General features: G+C 33.6%; 1 protein-coding gene across 1 annotated transcript in view; it reads left to right on the top strand.

The window, feature by feature from the left end:
- PCDH15 (protocadherin related 15) overlaps positions 1 to 16935 on the top strand; it is a 1001489-nt gene that overhangs the window by 782542 nt on the left and 202012 nt on the right. The window contains exon 21 of the mRNA XM_066348814.1: positions 5619 to 5735. Within this exon, the coding sequence (XP_066204911.1) occupies positions 5619 to 5735 (117 nt within the window). The remainder of the gene's footprint in view (positions 1 to 5618; positions 5736 to 16935) is intronic.

Below are 16935 nucleotides of genomic sequence, written 5' to 3'. Positions count from 1 at the left end.
GGCTCCTCTGGTTTGAGCAAGGCTCACCAGCTTGAGCCCAACGTTGCTGGCTTGAGCAAGGGGTCACTCGGTCTGCTGGCACCCCCTGGTCAAGGCACATATGAGAAATCAATCAATGAACAACTAAGGATCCACAACGCAGAATTGATGCTTCTCGTCTCTCTCCCTTCCTATCTTTCTGTCCCTATCTGTCCCTCTCTCTGACTCTCTCTGTCTCTGCCACAAAAAATAAAAGTAAATGAAAATCTTACTCATGTCATCTTACATATAACTTTCTGATGACTTTGCCAGTTTTTTCTCCTTGTCTCCACATAGCAGAATAAAGCTTTTAGGATCTAGAATTAAATCTTAGCGCTATCCTTTATTGCTGGATAGCCATGAGAAAATTAATCTCTCTAAGCTTTATATGTAAAATAAAAATGATAGTATTAATAATAGCTAACATATTTTAGGCAAATTATTTGAGATGATAAATTTAACACACCTAGCACTTGCATGATAGACAGTAAAAATAAACCACATGATAGACAGTAAAAATAAACCACATATACACACAAACACACAACCATTATGCTCTTTTGAAAAAAAATATAAGAGTGATATTGTTAGAATCTGCTCAGAAATTTAACCTCAGAATATGTACTTATTGGCCAAATTGACCATAATGTCATGGCTTAGGAAAATTCCAAAAATATATCAAATTCTTCTCCGCCACATTACCATTGCAACACAGGGAAACTAGAAGGAAATGGAATTATGTATTAAATCACTGGATTTATTAACATTGCACATCATCCTCTTCTGATTTAACTATAAATTTTGAAAGACTATTTTATCTGCCAGAATGCATGAATGATGGGACAGTTGCTCAGATACCAGAAACACATCCCATGTTAAATTTAGATCATTATACCTCTTGCTATACAACCTCATCGTATCCTCCTACTTCTTCTGATATAACATGCATCACACTTGACATTATTTATTTAACTTTTGCTTACCACACTAAACTGTAATCTCTATCCCATGAGGTACTATGCTTTTATTGGTGGTGACAACATCCCCAACACCCAAAACACCACCCAATACCCAGTAGAAGCTCCATCACTGTTTGTGATACTAAGAGACATACTGTATATTTTTCTACTTGTGGAAAAGTATAACGTTGATTACTTCTACATTGATATACACTACCCCCAACAATTCAGAATAGCTCTGAAAACAGAAGCAAAACAAAACAAAACTAATGTAGAAAACTAAAAAGAAACAGTTACGATTTTTTTGAAAAAGAATGTTGATATAAGTTGATGACTTGTGTTTAAGAGAGATTCAGGCAAAACAGATAAAGGAATGTTTGTCTGGAATGTTCAGAACCACAAGAGAAGAAAAAGAAAGTCAGAAAAGACAAAAATAAAAGTAAAGAAACCAAGAATAAACAAACAGCAGAAGGCAGATCTCTATCTATCTGCCTATCTAGTATCTATCTATCTATCTATCATCTATCTATCATCTATCTGGATATACATATAGATATATCTATATATCATATCTATATCTATCTATCTATCTATCTATCTATCTATCTATCTATCTATCTATCTATCTATCTATGAAACACAGAAACTAAGATCACAGATAGAGGGTGTCTGATAGTGGGAAATAGAAGTGATAACAGGCAAAGGAGAAGTCAACTGTGTAGTCTGCCAGAGAAGACTAGGCATCAGCTACACAAACCTCAAGGGAATTTGGAGGGCAGAGCAGCCAAATAGTTCTATGAAGGTAGTGTTAACACTAGCCAATATTACTGTAGTAATAGAAATCATTTCACATATGGACACACAGTATCTGTGTCTCTTCATAGAACACTCAGGAGGGTTTAAGGTTGGGGCAAGCATTCTCTGCATTTTTATCATTATTTATTTATTTATTTATTTATTTTCTGTATTTTTCTGAAGCCGGAAATGGGGAGAGACAGTCAGAAAGACTCCCGCATGCTCCCCACCGGGATCCACCCAGCATGCCCACCAGGGGGCGACGCTCTGCCCACCAGGGGGTGATGCTCTGCCCCTCTGGGGCGTCGCTCTGTTGCGACCAGAGCCACTCTAGCGCCTGGGATAGAGGCCGAGGAGCCTTCCCCAGCGCCTGGGCCATCTTTGCTCCAGTGGAGCCTCGGCTGCGGGAGGGGAAGAGAGAGACAGAGAGGAAGGAGAGGGGGAGGGGTGGAGAAGCAGATGGGCGCTTCTCCTGTGTGCCCTGGCCGGGAATCGAACCTGGGACTTCTGCATGCCAGGCCGACGCTCTACCACTGAGCCAGCTGGCCAGGGCCTTTATCATTTTTTAAAAGATAATCAGATTATAACCAATTGTTTCTTTTCCAGCAGGAAAAAGTCTTTTATACAGAACATTTTTTATTTATAATTCAAGAAAAAAGTTGCATCCCAGGCCAGATGGCTCAGTGGACAGAGCATTGGCCTGGCTATGGACATCCCTGGTTCAATAGCCAGTCAGGGCACACAAGAGAAGCGACCATCTGTTTCTGTTTCTCTTCCCCTCCCACTCTCTTTTCTCTTCCTCTTCCCCTCCCACAGCCAGTGCTTCAATTGGTTCAAGCTGGCTCTGGAAGCAGAGGACTGCTCCATTGGAGTGCATCAGCCTCAGGTGCTAAAAATAGCTCCATACTCAAGCATCATTCCCAGGTGGAGTTGCTGGGTGGATCCTTAAATCTACTTTCTGATTTGCCAACATAGTATCTGTTTCTGTGATTATTTTAAACTCTAAACTCTAATTTAGAAAATAGATAAGTGAAATTTATTTTTTTCCTCCTAGCTAACTATAACTTCAGGTGTGGTTTTATGTGCCTGATACATAGGACCAAATTGTAAATTAACTACTATATTTTATTTCTCTTTTCTTTTTTTTCCCTTTTAAGAAGAGCATGACGGTGTTCTATTTGAGAGCTAAGGTAATGTTCAGATTAGGATTTCAAACATGAAAACTAGTTATTGTTTGGATTCACAAAACCATAACCACAGAAAGCAAACTATTAAGGGTCTTAGTGATAAAACTGTTAACAAGGACAGAAAAGAAAATGATTCTTTTTGGCAATACTACCCTCTAGTGGAGTAATGGGCATCAGAAAGGGACTTGCTATTTGGTGAGTGGAGTTTATCCTTAATTTGATGCATAATAGAACAATTGTATAGAAGCAGATAATGTGTACATTTTTCTTAGATATTCCTGGAGTATAAATATACCCAACTAATGATTTTATGTTTATTGGCATTACATTTCAATAGATTTTATTTGCTATAATGCATTATGCAAGAACTATGTGCAACTGACTAACATAGACACAATCAAAGATTTTAACCCCAAAATATGTACAATGTCCCATAAGAAGCACTGCTCCCATAATTTGCTTTTTCTTCATCCTGTCAATGGCAAGCAAACTAAAGTTAGGGAGTCTAATCTTTTAGTTTACTTCAGTTATTTACAGCCTTAGATTTGTATCTAATAAGTTTGCATGGCCAGAATATAAAATGACCAATGTGCATTCAGTAAGAAGGCAAATCTAGTAAATACTTTCTTGGCAGAAGCAAGCCACTGCATTCAGCACTGTTAGCCCTGTATTGACATAATTGAAAAATTACATATCTTTTTTTTTTTCCTGAAGAATCAAATTATCCCAGAAGCACCTGGAACATTAAGGTTTCATCTGTGCCCAGAAGGGGACTGAGAAGAAAATGTATAAGAACATACTGAGTTTATATGACTTTAGTTTTCATGTATAGAAAATTTAAAATGTTGGGCTTCTTTTCTAACCTCTAGAAGTTACAATTTAGAGGTACAGAAAGATCTCTACCCTTTTAATTATAGAATTCACTCAACAAAGTATTTGTTACTCTTGAAAAAATCAGGAGATAGTGTCCATGAAAATGTTTTACATATTTACTACCTACCCTGAAACCTCAACGTCAACACCTTACACTGCATTCATTACAAGGAACCAGTGCTTCCTGGATTTATTTTGTTGTTCAGATTCTAATGCTCATAATAAATAATTGAAAATAAACAAAGAATGTTTTTATGGAAGAAGGCGTGAAACTATATGTCAAAACAGAAAAAAATGATATTTTTAAAAATTTTTCAGTTTGTTCAAGGCCTCTTTTTTTTTTAAGTCTGTATGTTTCTTCATATTCACAACTCAGAAGTCAACTCCACGGTGAACATAAAACAGGCACTATTTAATTATAGCAGATAATTATACAGACCTCTTTGCAAAGAGGTGTTTCTAATCAATTCATTAGTGTGTTTCTAATTTATATTGTACAGGAAAATTGTTAATTCACAACAAATATCAAAGACTGTGTAGAATAATTTTCTTCTTTTTGTTTTTAATAACGAGAGAAAATGACGACCTGGAAAGTAAGATTATTAACAAATGTAACTTTGGGTGCCAATGTTTGCCCCAAATTACCCAACACAATGCAAAGAACAATGATTATTTTAAAGTAAATAACTTTAAGTAATATAAAAAAACAAGTTAATAATATCATTTTTGAGAAAATAATGATATGCTATTCTCCATAAAAGATAAAATGCTTGGAAAAAATGGTTTTCCTCTCAGGAGACCAGATTTATCAGTTAGCTTTGCCAAATAAGTAGTTTAATTTAGGCAATATCACTAAGTTATCTGTAGAATCAGTATCTTCACCTGTCAAATAGCACTAAAGTGACATAAGGACAGGAACGTGTCCTCTTTAGTCACCACAGTATTTCCAGCACCTAGCACTGTGTCATAAAAATGGGAAGTACTTGGTAGATTTTTGTTTAATGAGTGATACTACATAAATAAAAAGGCACTTATATGCTGAATTGTGAAAGTAAAAGAGATGCCTATAAATTACTTTGAAAAAATACTTAAGTAAATAATCAGTGTTTTCTGTTCATAAGAACATCTATTCCTATCTGTCATTATCACAGTGGGCTAGAAGAAAAACATTCTTTAATCACTTTACAGTTGTAAAAATGCAAAATGGCATCAAAGGATATTTCACGTTTTATAGTTGAAATGTTCTAATCATATCCTTATGCTAAGTACATAAAGAATTTGAAGTTGCAACAGAAACATTAAGGAGCTTTTGAAGAGTAACAACAATAAAACAAACAGAAAAAACACCATCTTTACACTTGTCTCTTTGAATGGCACTTTTCATAAAATTTGTTTCTACTGGTTTCCAAAGTTCAATAATACATCATTCTAACAGAAGGGTCATTAGAGAAAATCCCAAGCATCACTTCAGTCTTTAAAAGGTGTATTTGTTGTTGTTGGTGGTGGTATGTGTGTGTCTGTGTGTGTGTGTATGTGTGTGGGGGGGGTGATGGAATGTTTACTGCACTGGAATGGCCTTCAATTAATATTATACACGTTAATAATGTATAGGAACTTGGCACTTTATTCTGGAGTGCCTTTCTGAAGTGAGAGTAATGAAATTAAGAGGATAGAAGGCTGACAATGCCAAGTGGATTGTGTGATATGAAGAGATGAAGCCAGTCAAGTAACTTAGTACCTAACTCAGTTTCAGCTCAAGCACTAAGCTCTTAATTGTGTTTTACAGGATATGAATGACTATCCTCCAGTATTTAGTAAACGCATGTACAAAGGAATAGTGGCTCCAGATGCTGTCAAGGGTACTCCAATCACATACGTTTATGCTGAAGATGCAGACCCTCCTGTAAGTAGAAGTCATTGGTTAATATTCTGAACTGTAGTGGGGTGAGAACCTTTAACATTCACAGATGAATGACTCATTTTCCAAGTCAGCACATGTGGTTTGTGTGTTTTACTCTGTTCACTCATACATTGTATGTACTCTTGCCTATTGCATCCACTGGTTCAGACAATATATTAAAAGCTTATTGTTGAACTTAGACAATTAGGGATATGCTTTTTGCTTCACTAGAATTAAAATTTATTATTTACCAATTTATCTAGTACTGATAATAAAATATATAAAGACAGAATTATCTACATTTGAAACCAGTATTATTTGGATTCTTTATTTAGATAGTATAAGCTTAGTTAAGCCAGAAAAGTTTTATCTTAATATATTTTTCATTTTATTCATACATGGTGACTTTGTTATCAAACTAAATCAACATAGGACATAATACTTATCTTAAATGTGTTAATTATAGTAAACAAAAATCTCAATATTGCTTTTAAAACATATTTAATAAATTATTTTCTTATCCAGGATTTTGCCTCTTTGAGATATCCCAAATTGCCTTTCAAGATTGGAGTTGTTTAATTAAAACATTATTATAGCAAAAATGAGGCAAATTTGTCTAATATTACTACCTTAATGTATTAAAAATAGCACAAAGAAGTACTGATTTCTATAAACAATGTTTTCTATAAATAACTCCACTGCTTTATATAATTTATTCTCATAATAGTCAAATGATATTTTTGTTTGTTACATAGAGTGAGCTCACATTGTAATTCAGTGGCTGATATATTATAAAAACTATAAAAGGGAAAAAACTATTTCCAAAAAATGAAAAAATAGAAAAAGTCCTGAATTTTATATGTAATGCAATTTATTTTTTAAAAAGGTGAAAGACAACCATGACAGTTCTCAACATCACTTGTGACAAGTCATATAAAGTCTTCTGTTACTAAAGGTCTTGAAAATAATAATATTAACCTGAAAATTTTTACTCAGAAGCTCCTTTCTTTGTGTTAAAATATCTTTGAAACATTTATGGTATCTTGGGTAATATGATATGCAAAATTTCATTGTGTTGGACATAGCAGTAGAGCTGGTGAATATAAAATGGTTGGTTTTTCTGCCTTTTTAAATAAACTGTCAGAGAATCAAAATACTTTGAACTTAGGAATATACATTCAATTCTACTCAAGACATGCTTTGAATACTAATTCTTTAATGATCCTTGTACAACACAATTTTTGCTCTCCAGAAACTGATTCCAAATGTAGAGGAAAAAAAGAACTGCTTATAGAAACTATAACACACTGTAATAAATGAGTGTAAGCAAACAGCATCTTAGTATATTCAGATTGCAGAGAAATGTTCATTAGTGCAGATAAATGAGGAAAGACTCAAAGTAAGCCTGCTGGTCACTTATGTAGGACAGACTTCCAAGTCTTGGTTTAGACAGCAAAATCTTCATTTCACCTTTGACGACTGTGACTCTGCTATCTGCTTTGACACTCAGATCAGTTAAACCATCTGAGAAAAATTGTCTTAGTTTGTTGACTGTTCTAGAAACCTATATTACTTATTTAGAAAGAAGACTCCGTTTTACACACTTAATCTCTTTTATGGAAATTAATGAGGCTCAAATCCCATATATCTTTGAAAGAAGTTTTTACATTTGCATTCTCAATAGTTTTTAACATTTAATATCTAAAGCTGGCTTTTCAATAGATGAGAGGTGAATTCCAGTCATTCAGCCTTATTTCAGATAGTTAATATGATAGCAAACTCAGTTTTAATCTACGAAACACTAGCAATCTTTTGGTATAAGTAACATTAAGCATTGAGTTCTCCAATTATTGCTGCAATCCAGATGCGTTAAATAACACTGTTTCAATTTGGCTGCACCTACAGCAATTTGAAATAAAAGTTTAATTTCATGAAAAATTTCAGAAAACAAATATTACATTATACAACTTTCAAAAATATTATGCTTGATTTTTACTTTTACTATTTTATGTTGGTACCAAAAATACAAACTAAGTTATTTGTTGGAAGAGCTTGTCAGTTGTTTTCTACTCTTCCTATTATAAACATTCATTAATTACAGGAAGATAGTTTCCAATCATTTCAATTTCATATCTTTAGGGTTCCTATGTCAGTTCCACTACTTGGGAATAAGTATCTAAGGTAACACTGTTTACTTAATGTTCTCTTTTTCAACTAGAAAGTAATGTCTTTGAGGGAAGGATACAATAAATTAACAATTATTTCTATGATCTTCAGAACTGACAAATTACCAGTTCTTCAGAAATTTATTTGTGATCCTGTTTAAATGAGTTAGTCAGTAAGCCTCAGTTTGGCCATTTGAGGGCTATGAAAATTAAATGGATGATGCATGTAAAATACCTTGCACAATTTCTGAACCCTTCAATAGTAAGTATTGGTACAATTCAGCAATTCTAATTTCATGCCTTTTTCAAGGCATCTTGTTTCTTTTGAATGAAGAGAGAACCATCCATTTTAAAGTGGAAAATAGCAACAAAATATTTTGAAGTATCAGAGAAACTGAGTAGGGTCTTTAAGCCAGAGACAGCATTGTTGCTGGATATAAATTAAGAATTATAAAATGCATGTTGTTCAAAACTAAAATGCTAACAATCTTCAAAGGATATATATTTTTCTTCTCGCTGAATTAAAGCTGTTAGGACTTTATTTCCCGCCTTGCTTTTGTGACAGCATTGATATTGTGTAATTCACTGGAGATGTGAATAGTGAATGAATAATTATTTTGGATATTAAAAATTGCCAACTTTCTCCTTCTGCTCACCAGAGACATCTCACTCTAAACTTTCACAAAACACAAAACTACAAGAGTAATTTGCATTTGCATATATTTATTCTTCTGAAACTACAGGTCAAACCTCATGATACAGAAGTACTCTTTGTGGGCTGGGTGAATGCCTGATAGAATAGTGTCATTTGTAAACATGAGGGCATGGAAAAATTGAAATAAATAAATGATATTGCTCATTTCCAAGAAAGTCTAAGGGACTCACAAAGGATTAGTTGTTCATTATTCTTTTCATTTCATGCATATTAGGACTACATAAGATTCTTGTCTAAAATAAAGAAGTAATTAGACCATATTTAATATTAGCAATTTAGACAAACTTTTTTTTTTAAAGAGAAAGAGAGAGAGTCAGAGAGAAGGATAGATAGGGACAGACAGACAGGAATGGAGAGAGATGAGAAGCATCAATCATCAGTTTTTCGTTGCGATACCTTAGTTGTTCATTGATTGCTTTCTCATATGTGCCTTGACCACGAGACTTCAGCAGACCGAGTGACCCCTTGCCCGAGCCAGCAACCTTGGGTCCATGCTGGTGAGCTTTGCTCAAACCAGATGAGCCCGCGCTCAAGCTGGCGACCTTGGGGTCTCAAACCAGGGTCATCCGCATCCAAGTCCGGCGCTTTATCCACTGAGCCACCGCCTGGTCAGGCTAGACAAACTTTCTTATTTGCATATATTGGTATAAGAATTATTTAGACATTGAAAACTTTTTTCAGGTTTTGATATTGATTTATGAAATAAATATGTTCCATAAAAAGATCTTGGAAGTTCTCAATAGTAATTGACTTAAAAATCAGTAAGTATTCTCACTATACTTTTTTTCAGAATATTTCTGTAAGGGGACAATAACTACAAGTGGGAGGTATTTTTTCCGCTCCATAGAGACGAGAGTTATACTAGTCCTTCAGAATTCAGACAAGCTTCCTGAGGGAATATTTTTTAAAGCGTTTTCATAGGTGGCCTTTACACCCTTGTCAATCATTCAAGGGCACTTTTGTTGATCTCTAGAGAGCAGAAATGGTGGTCAGTTTTTTTCTTATGATACATACCTTATGTTTCATTAAAATGTCATGTCATTACTTAATAATGTCAGATAATTGTGGTGATCTTAAAATACTTAACCTTTCAGATAGTTATTCTGTTGTAATCTATTAGCAGAGGGCATAACACTAGAATGAAAGCAACCACGAATTGTTTTTATCCATGATTTTACTGCTTGCCTTGTGTGCAACTGTTAAAACTATACAGATCCAGGAGTGTTATAAGATTGTATTTTTATCTCCAGCTACGATAAGCTGTCCTTTATCATTTTTGAATGATATCTTCACAGTTCTATTTTTCATCACTCACCACATACTGACTTTGATGTTATGCTAGATTGATTTGGGTTACTGCTAACAATGTCGCAAAAACTCTGGTTTTAAAGATCAATGCTTACAAAACATATTGGCCCACACAGGAGCACATGGGGGAAATGTACGCAGTTCAGTGTTGTCGTTTTCCCCTCACATTTAAGCTGTTAAGGAAATAATCAACTATTTTCACTATGCCTGTCAGCTTGTGAAAATTGAGAAGCTATAACCCAAGTCTCAGTCCCTTTGGTCTCGAATACTTAATTTGAAAGCACTCCATGAAACAGTTGGGACTTGATCTTTAAAATAACAATGGGTTATAATTAGATTTGAAAGTGTAAATGAGTACAAAAGGGAAGGTTTTATGGGAACGTTTATAAATGATTAATGCCAAAAAAAAGGCTTTTATAAGGGTTTTAAGAATCTGTGTTATTTTCTATCCTTTTTGTAGCTTATAGATTTCTTTCAATAACAATTATATTGTTAACACTACTTGAAATCAATATTAGATTTAACTGTTGCTGATGTAAATGTAGCTCTTGTAATTAAGAAAACACCATGTTTACCAGGGCTAAAATGATGGTTTATGGCTTAAATAATGTCCTTTATTTTGAATTTCTTGCCAGAGAATGGGAGCCAAGCCTTTAAAAGAGTAGTTTGGCTTCTCATGAGTGAGATTCTTGGCCTTAACACCATGCAAGGCTGTGCTAACTCTTGGTATTGTTATCCGTTTTATTATTATTGCATTTCCTTAAATAATAGCTATACTTAGCTGATAGGCTACAACCAAATATGTTCCTGGCACAATATAGACACTTCATAATACTTACTGAATAAATAAATGAATCAAAAAGTGTTTATTGTGGGCTTCATAAATAAGAATACAGTGAGACAGGAACAAAGATATAGCCACAATAGTGTGTATGAAAAGTGCCAAGATATAAATGTGCCTTGGTGTGGTCTGAGCCTGCTCTGGACCAGAAGTTAACTTTTAAAAATATAGGTGACTATTTAAGTGAGAGTAGAAGAAACTGACATATGAAACATATCCAAAAATTGCAGAGTCAAGTCACTCATGATATGTTCATGAATTTGTATAACAAGATTTGAACTATGTCTTATATAATAAATGTTATCTAATTAAATTAATATATTAAGGCTGCTTTAGCCATTCATTTGGGGATAGGAAATATGACAGATGTTTTTTTTAAAGACACATTTTATTCTATAGAAAATAGAAGCTTACTAATGACTTGCAAACAGGGCAGTGGCAAAATTAAAACTATATGTTAGAACAATTAATTTTCTATGACATGCAGTTATCACTGGATTAGATAAATGCAACCAGGAGATGAGTTAGCAACTATTCCTTTCATTTAAATATGAAATAGAGAAGATAAATATGGAAATGGGGAAAATATTAATACCTAAAAATCATTGAACTGAAAGAATTAATAGTGATTGAGCTGGCGGTTGAAGATCACAAGACATAATAAAAGCACAATCAGAAGTAAATCGCGTTTTTAGCTAGAATGAACAAATATTAGTGATATTTGTTGGTGGAAATAAGGTAGAGTTTTTAAGAAAGCTATTTTAAGGAGAAAATAATGATATCAAATGAGAACAAATTAAAATAAAAATAATTTCAAAACATTAAAATGCAATCATCAACAGAATGACAGAAGTTGTCTAATTCCTTCTCCCAAGCATGGAGGCTGAGAGAAAACTAAGTCAGAAAAGCTAATGAAAGGGTAATACACACCAGATCTACTTAGAAACTGTAGTGCCAAGATTAGCAGGAAGCTTATATCTTGTCCAAATTTATAGATTTATCAAACTAAGGAGTATGTAACATTTAATGAGGCTGGAGGCAAATAGTAGGTTAGGGCCAAGATCCCTTTGCATACAACACCATGAGAAGGACCCAAGGCAGCCAACAGCTGCTTGACTGAGGCCAGAATGATCTGACTACATTGATAGGCCCAGAGATGGATTAGGCAGAAAATACTGGAGTAAGAGCACAGGAAAAAAATGTGAAACAGAAGCAGGTGAAGTTATAACACTAATAGTTATTTTTCGGCCTGACCTGTGGTGGCGCAGTGGGATAAAGCGTCGACCTGGAACACTGAAGTCACCGGTTCGAAAGCTTGGGCTTGCCTGGTCAAGGCACATATGAGAGTTGATGCTTCCTGCTCCTCTCTCTCTCTCTCTCTCTCTCACTCCTCTCTCTCTAAATATCAATAAATAAAATAAAAAATAGTTACTTTTCCAAGGGATAAAAGATATCAAATAAATGAGAAATTTGGAAATAAGTCCATAGGTCATGCCCTTTGAGAATGAGCCAGGACCTGAAGAACAGAAAGAGCCAAAGAAAGATAGACAAGATAGAAGATAAATCTGCTAATGATATGGTTCAAATGAAAAAAAAAAGTAAGAGAAGAAAATTAAATGGTGTCCTCGGCTCTCTTGGAATTTGCTTACCCTGTTATTTTTCATGTCTCTTGAGTTAATTTGGAAATGACTTTCATACATAGGTTCCTTTTTTTATTATTATTTTGACCCTATCAGTTAATTCTTATTATACTTTATCTGAAAAATGACATTTAAGCATTATTTATAAAATATTATAACATTTTAATTTTATTTTCTGGACATTTTTACAATAACTTTATACTTATTTCTGCATTTAAGCCTTTCATAATTTATTTCATTACTTTTATATTCTGACCCATACATGCTTAAGTTCTTTGTTTTGTTGCATCTCTTGGTTTACTCAAATATGTCTTAGTTTTTTTATATACTTTGTGAGTTTTTAATAGGAACTCATATGAAATTTTTTTTTGCTTATACATATAACTTAAAGCTTAAAATAGTATCATAGTCTTCAGTTCAAAGCTTATCCCATTAAAACTATACATATGATTTTCCACTATTTTTTTTGGCGTTTAACATTGTAGGATTATGAAGCTTAATTATTTTCTTACTAATTTAGTTTTTAAGACCCTAGCCAGTTGGCACAGTGATAGAATGTCAGCCCTGACCTGTGGATGTCCCAGGTTCGATTGTGGTCAGGGCACACAGAAGAGGCAACCATATGCTTCTCTACCCTTCCCCCACACTCTCTCTCTCTCTCTCTCTCTCTCTATCTATCTATCTCTCTTTTCCCTTCACACAGCCATGGCTCCAGGCTAAGGATGGCTTCATGGCCTCACCTCAGGCACTAAAATAACTTGGTTGCCTGTCAACTGAGCAAAGGCCCCAGATGGGCATAACATCCTCCTATATGGGGCTTGCAGGGTGGATACAATCAGTGCACATGCAAAGTGTGTCTCTCTGCCTTGCCGCTTATCACTTAAGAAAAATAAATTTTTTTAGTTAATTTTTAAGTATTTTTTGTAAGATTAAACATTCTTAATAAATGTTTTCACTAGTATATATTTTGGTATTCTCTTCTAAGTACTAATTTTTTCTGATACATGATGGCCACTTTCAATCTGCAACCCTATGGAGTTCCTCAGCTGAGAAAGTTTTAAGTGAATTCAATATTAAGGACTCGGAAGCAAGATTGGCTTGTTTCAATTACTAAAGCCCCTACTGACTAGCTTTATAACCTTAGGTAACTCAGTTACTCTGTCTCTCAGTTCCAATGTGAGATAAAAAATAAGGTAAGTGTAACGATACACCTTGAACAGCAACTATATATTTTCTCTTTTCCCAACAACCACAATTATATTCTTTGTTTCTATGAATTTGACTGTTTTCGATATTTTATGCAAGTGAAATCACACAGTACCTGTCCTTTTTTGACTGGCTTATTTCACTTAGAAAAATATCTTCATGATTCATGTCATTGTAAATATCAGGATTTTATTCGTTTTTTAAAGCTAGGTAATATCCTATTTTGTGTTTATACCACATTTTTGTATTTGTTCCTCCACTTACAGATATTTAGATTATTTCCTCCTTTTTACCATGAATAATGCTTCAATGAACATAGCAGTGCAAATATTTCTTTGGGACCCTGATTTCAATTATTTTGTATATATTCCTAAAGTGGAATTTCTGGATTATATGGCAGTTCAATTTTTAATTTTTTGAGGAACTATCATACTGTTTTCCATAGTAACTATCATTTTACATTCTTACCAACCACAGTGTACAAGAGTATTAATTTTCCCACATCTACACTACCATATATCTTTTTTTTTTAAGAATAGCTGTCTTAACTGGTGTGAAATGATGTCTCATTGTGTTAATTAATTTTCAGTCTTCTGATAATTACATATGTCAAGCATCTTTTCCTATACTTTTGGCTACTTGTAGGACTTCTTTAATAAATTTCTGTTGAAGTTCTTTGTCCTTTTTTATTAGATTATTTTTAGTTATTATTTTAGAGATTTTTTTCTTTAACATTAAGCCTAGAGTTAATAATATATCATTTACTTAAAAATATATTTAGAGAAGAGATATCAGGTTATGTGTTCTTACCACAATAGAAAAAAATACTCACAAAAATGAGGGGATATTTCAAAACGAATATGAAGCTATAAAATATTCCCTAATATTTGTGAGCAGTATAGTACTTACTTTGTAGGGTTTGTGTGAGAATTACTGATATCATTTATTTGTTGGTGCCTGCCATATAGTAAAAACTCAAAAAAATGGTTATATTGTTTTTATGTTTCCATATTTTTTTTTATTCTTTGAGTCTCTGATGTTTGCCTTCTGTATCTGTTTATATTTTATTACCTTCTCTTCATCTTTTTCTCCTGCATTCTGCAGAAATGTATAAAAGTAAGAAGTCTAGTAAATTAAGCATGTGCAGAGATGGGCAAAAGTAGGTTTACTGTTGTTTGTGTGGAAAAAGACATATAGGTTATGATTATTACAATAGTTTTATAAATTGTTTTGTGTACTCACAACTGTAAACCTTTTCTGCCCACCCCTGTATTGTAGTAGGGATTTCTAAGACAAGGGGCAGTGAAGAAGGAACTGGGCCTCTGAATCATCACTGTGACAATTTTGTTCTTACTGATCTCTTCTCAAGATATGTTTAAATTAAGGTACCAGAGCTAAATGTTCTGTTCTCAAGTTTCTGTTTGACCAAACTACTATCTAAAGGAGTTAATATTGTGTAATCCTGAGGGAAATATTTTTTAAGATCTTAAGTAGCTATGTTAATACTACTAGTAGAAACTGAAATGTACATAGACATTATATTAAGTCAGTAATATATGGCATAAGGAATTCACCTACAAGAATATCAACTAACTCATTCATTATGTTGTCAAAACATAGTAGTCACTTCAGGTGTTAAAAAGCAGGAGAGGGAGAAGAAAAAAAAAGCACATGATCTTCTCAATGGTTACATAGACAGTTTGACCTGAAGGTTGTTTTGTTATTTGTTTGTTTTGTTTTTTGTTTTGCTATTTTTTTTTAGTGAGAGGAAAGAAGATAGTGATACAGACTTCCAAATACACCTCTATTGGGACCTATCTAGCAACCCCTCCCCCCATCTGGGACCGGTGCTCAGACCAACTGAGCTATCCTTAGTGCCTGAGGCTGATGCTTGGATCAAATGAACTATCCTCAGTACCTGGGGCTGATGCCCAAACTAATCAAGCCACTGGCTGTGGGAGGGGAAAAAAGAAGAAAAGGGTGAGAAGGAGGGAAGAGAAATAGATGGTTGCTGCTTTTGTGTGCTCTGACTGGGAATCAAACCCCAAATATGCATATGCCAGGCTGATGCTCTATCCAGTGAGCCAACCAGCCAAGCCGGACCTGCAGTTTTTCTTAGTTTCTTTTTAAGAATACCTTAGCAGCCAGTTAAATTCACTCAAAACAACAGCAACAACAAAAATCAAACTATTTTACAGTACTCCCTGGTGCAAACTCTTGGGAGATTTTGTGAATTATGCTGTTACAAAATAAGTCAGATTAGTTGCTTTCAAAGACATTGGGAGAAATAATTTTAGAAACCTTATCAGGAAGAAAAATCTTTGTGTACTTAAAAACAAATTACTTAATGTTTGTGTGTAATAATAATAGGTTTAGTATTTCCTGACATAATGTGATTGCCCTTATTATGAAGAAAATTATGTAGGTCAGAGTAATTTATTGATAATTATGTATTTAAGAAAAATGACTACATCAAGATATCTCCTGATATTAGACATTTATTATTTTTGTCCATTATAGCTTCATTGAAATTCCCTATGTTTGCCAGTTTAGAATATCTTTCATACAGATCTGCAATTACATTCTGTAGTAATTAATTACATTCTGACCATCATTAAGTCAAAATATATTGTGTTTGACACTCACCATAAGAATGAATATCAAAGTAAAAATGTTCTGAGTAATAAAGAAAATAATGGAAATCTCAAGGCTATATTTTTTATAAATTTATATTATTCAGCTATGTTAATTACATTTACCACATTAAAATATTGTTTTTGTCTGTCATAGTTCATTATCTAGAAAAATAGCCAGGTTCAGAGCATCTGTAGATCATTATATTACTATTTATTTATGTACTAAATAAATGATTATGCCTGTAATATTGCCTCATACTAATATTTATTGAATTATATGTAATTAAGTAGAGAAAGGTACATCACATAGTTGAAATTATGCCTTTCACATTTTGGAAACAGCACAATATTATATATGTGACATACTATTCCTAATCATATTTGGAAAAAAAGCCTAATACCTGAACAAACAAATTAATTCATTTAATAGATGTAATAAATCATGTTTTTCCTCTGGGCTATTAGGTTTGGCAAACGTCTTCAGAGTCCCATTAAGTTATATACTAATGTCACTAGTGTTGGTGTTTGTGTTTAACTAGGAAAAATGATATTGTACACTTAATCCTTTAACTTACATAAAGCAGTTACTTGACTTTTTTAAACCTTATTTCCATATAAGAATAAGACCATTTCACTGGATTGGTGCTTGCTTTATTAAAAAATGAGAACACTTAGCGAATGTCAAGCCCACA

This window comes from Saccopteryx leptura, chromosome 9 (assembly GCF_036850995.1).
Source record: "Saccopteryx leptura isolate mSacLep1 chromosome 9, mSacLep1_pri_phased_curated, whole genome shotgun sequence".
Taxonomy (NCBI): domain Eukaryota; kingdom Metazoa; phylum Chordata; class Mammalia; order Chiroptera; family Emballonuridae; genus Saccopteryx; species Saccopteryx leptura.
Note: the sequence above shows the minus strand (reverse complement) of the source record. Positions and strands in the feature narration are given on the sequence as shown.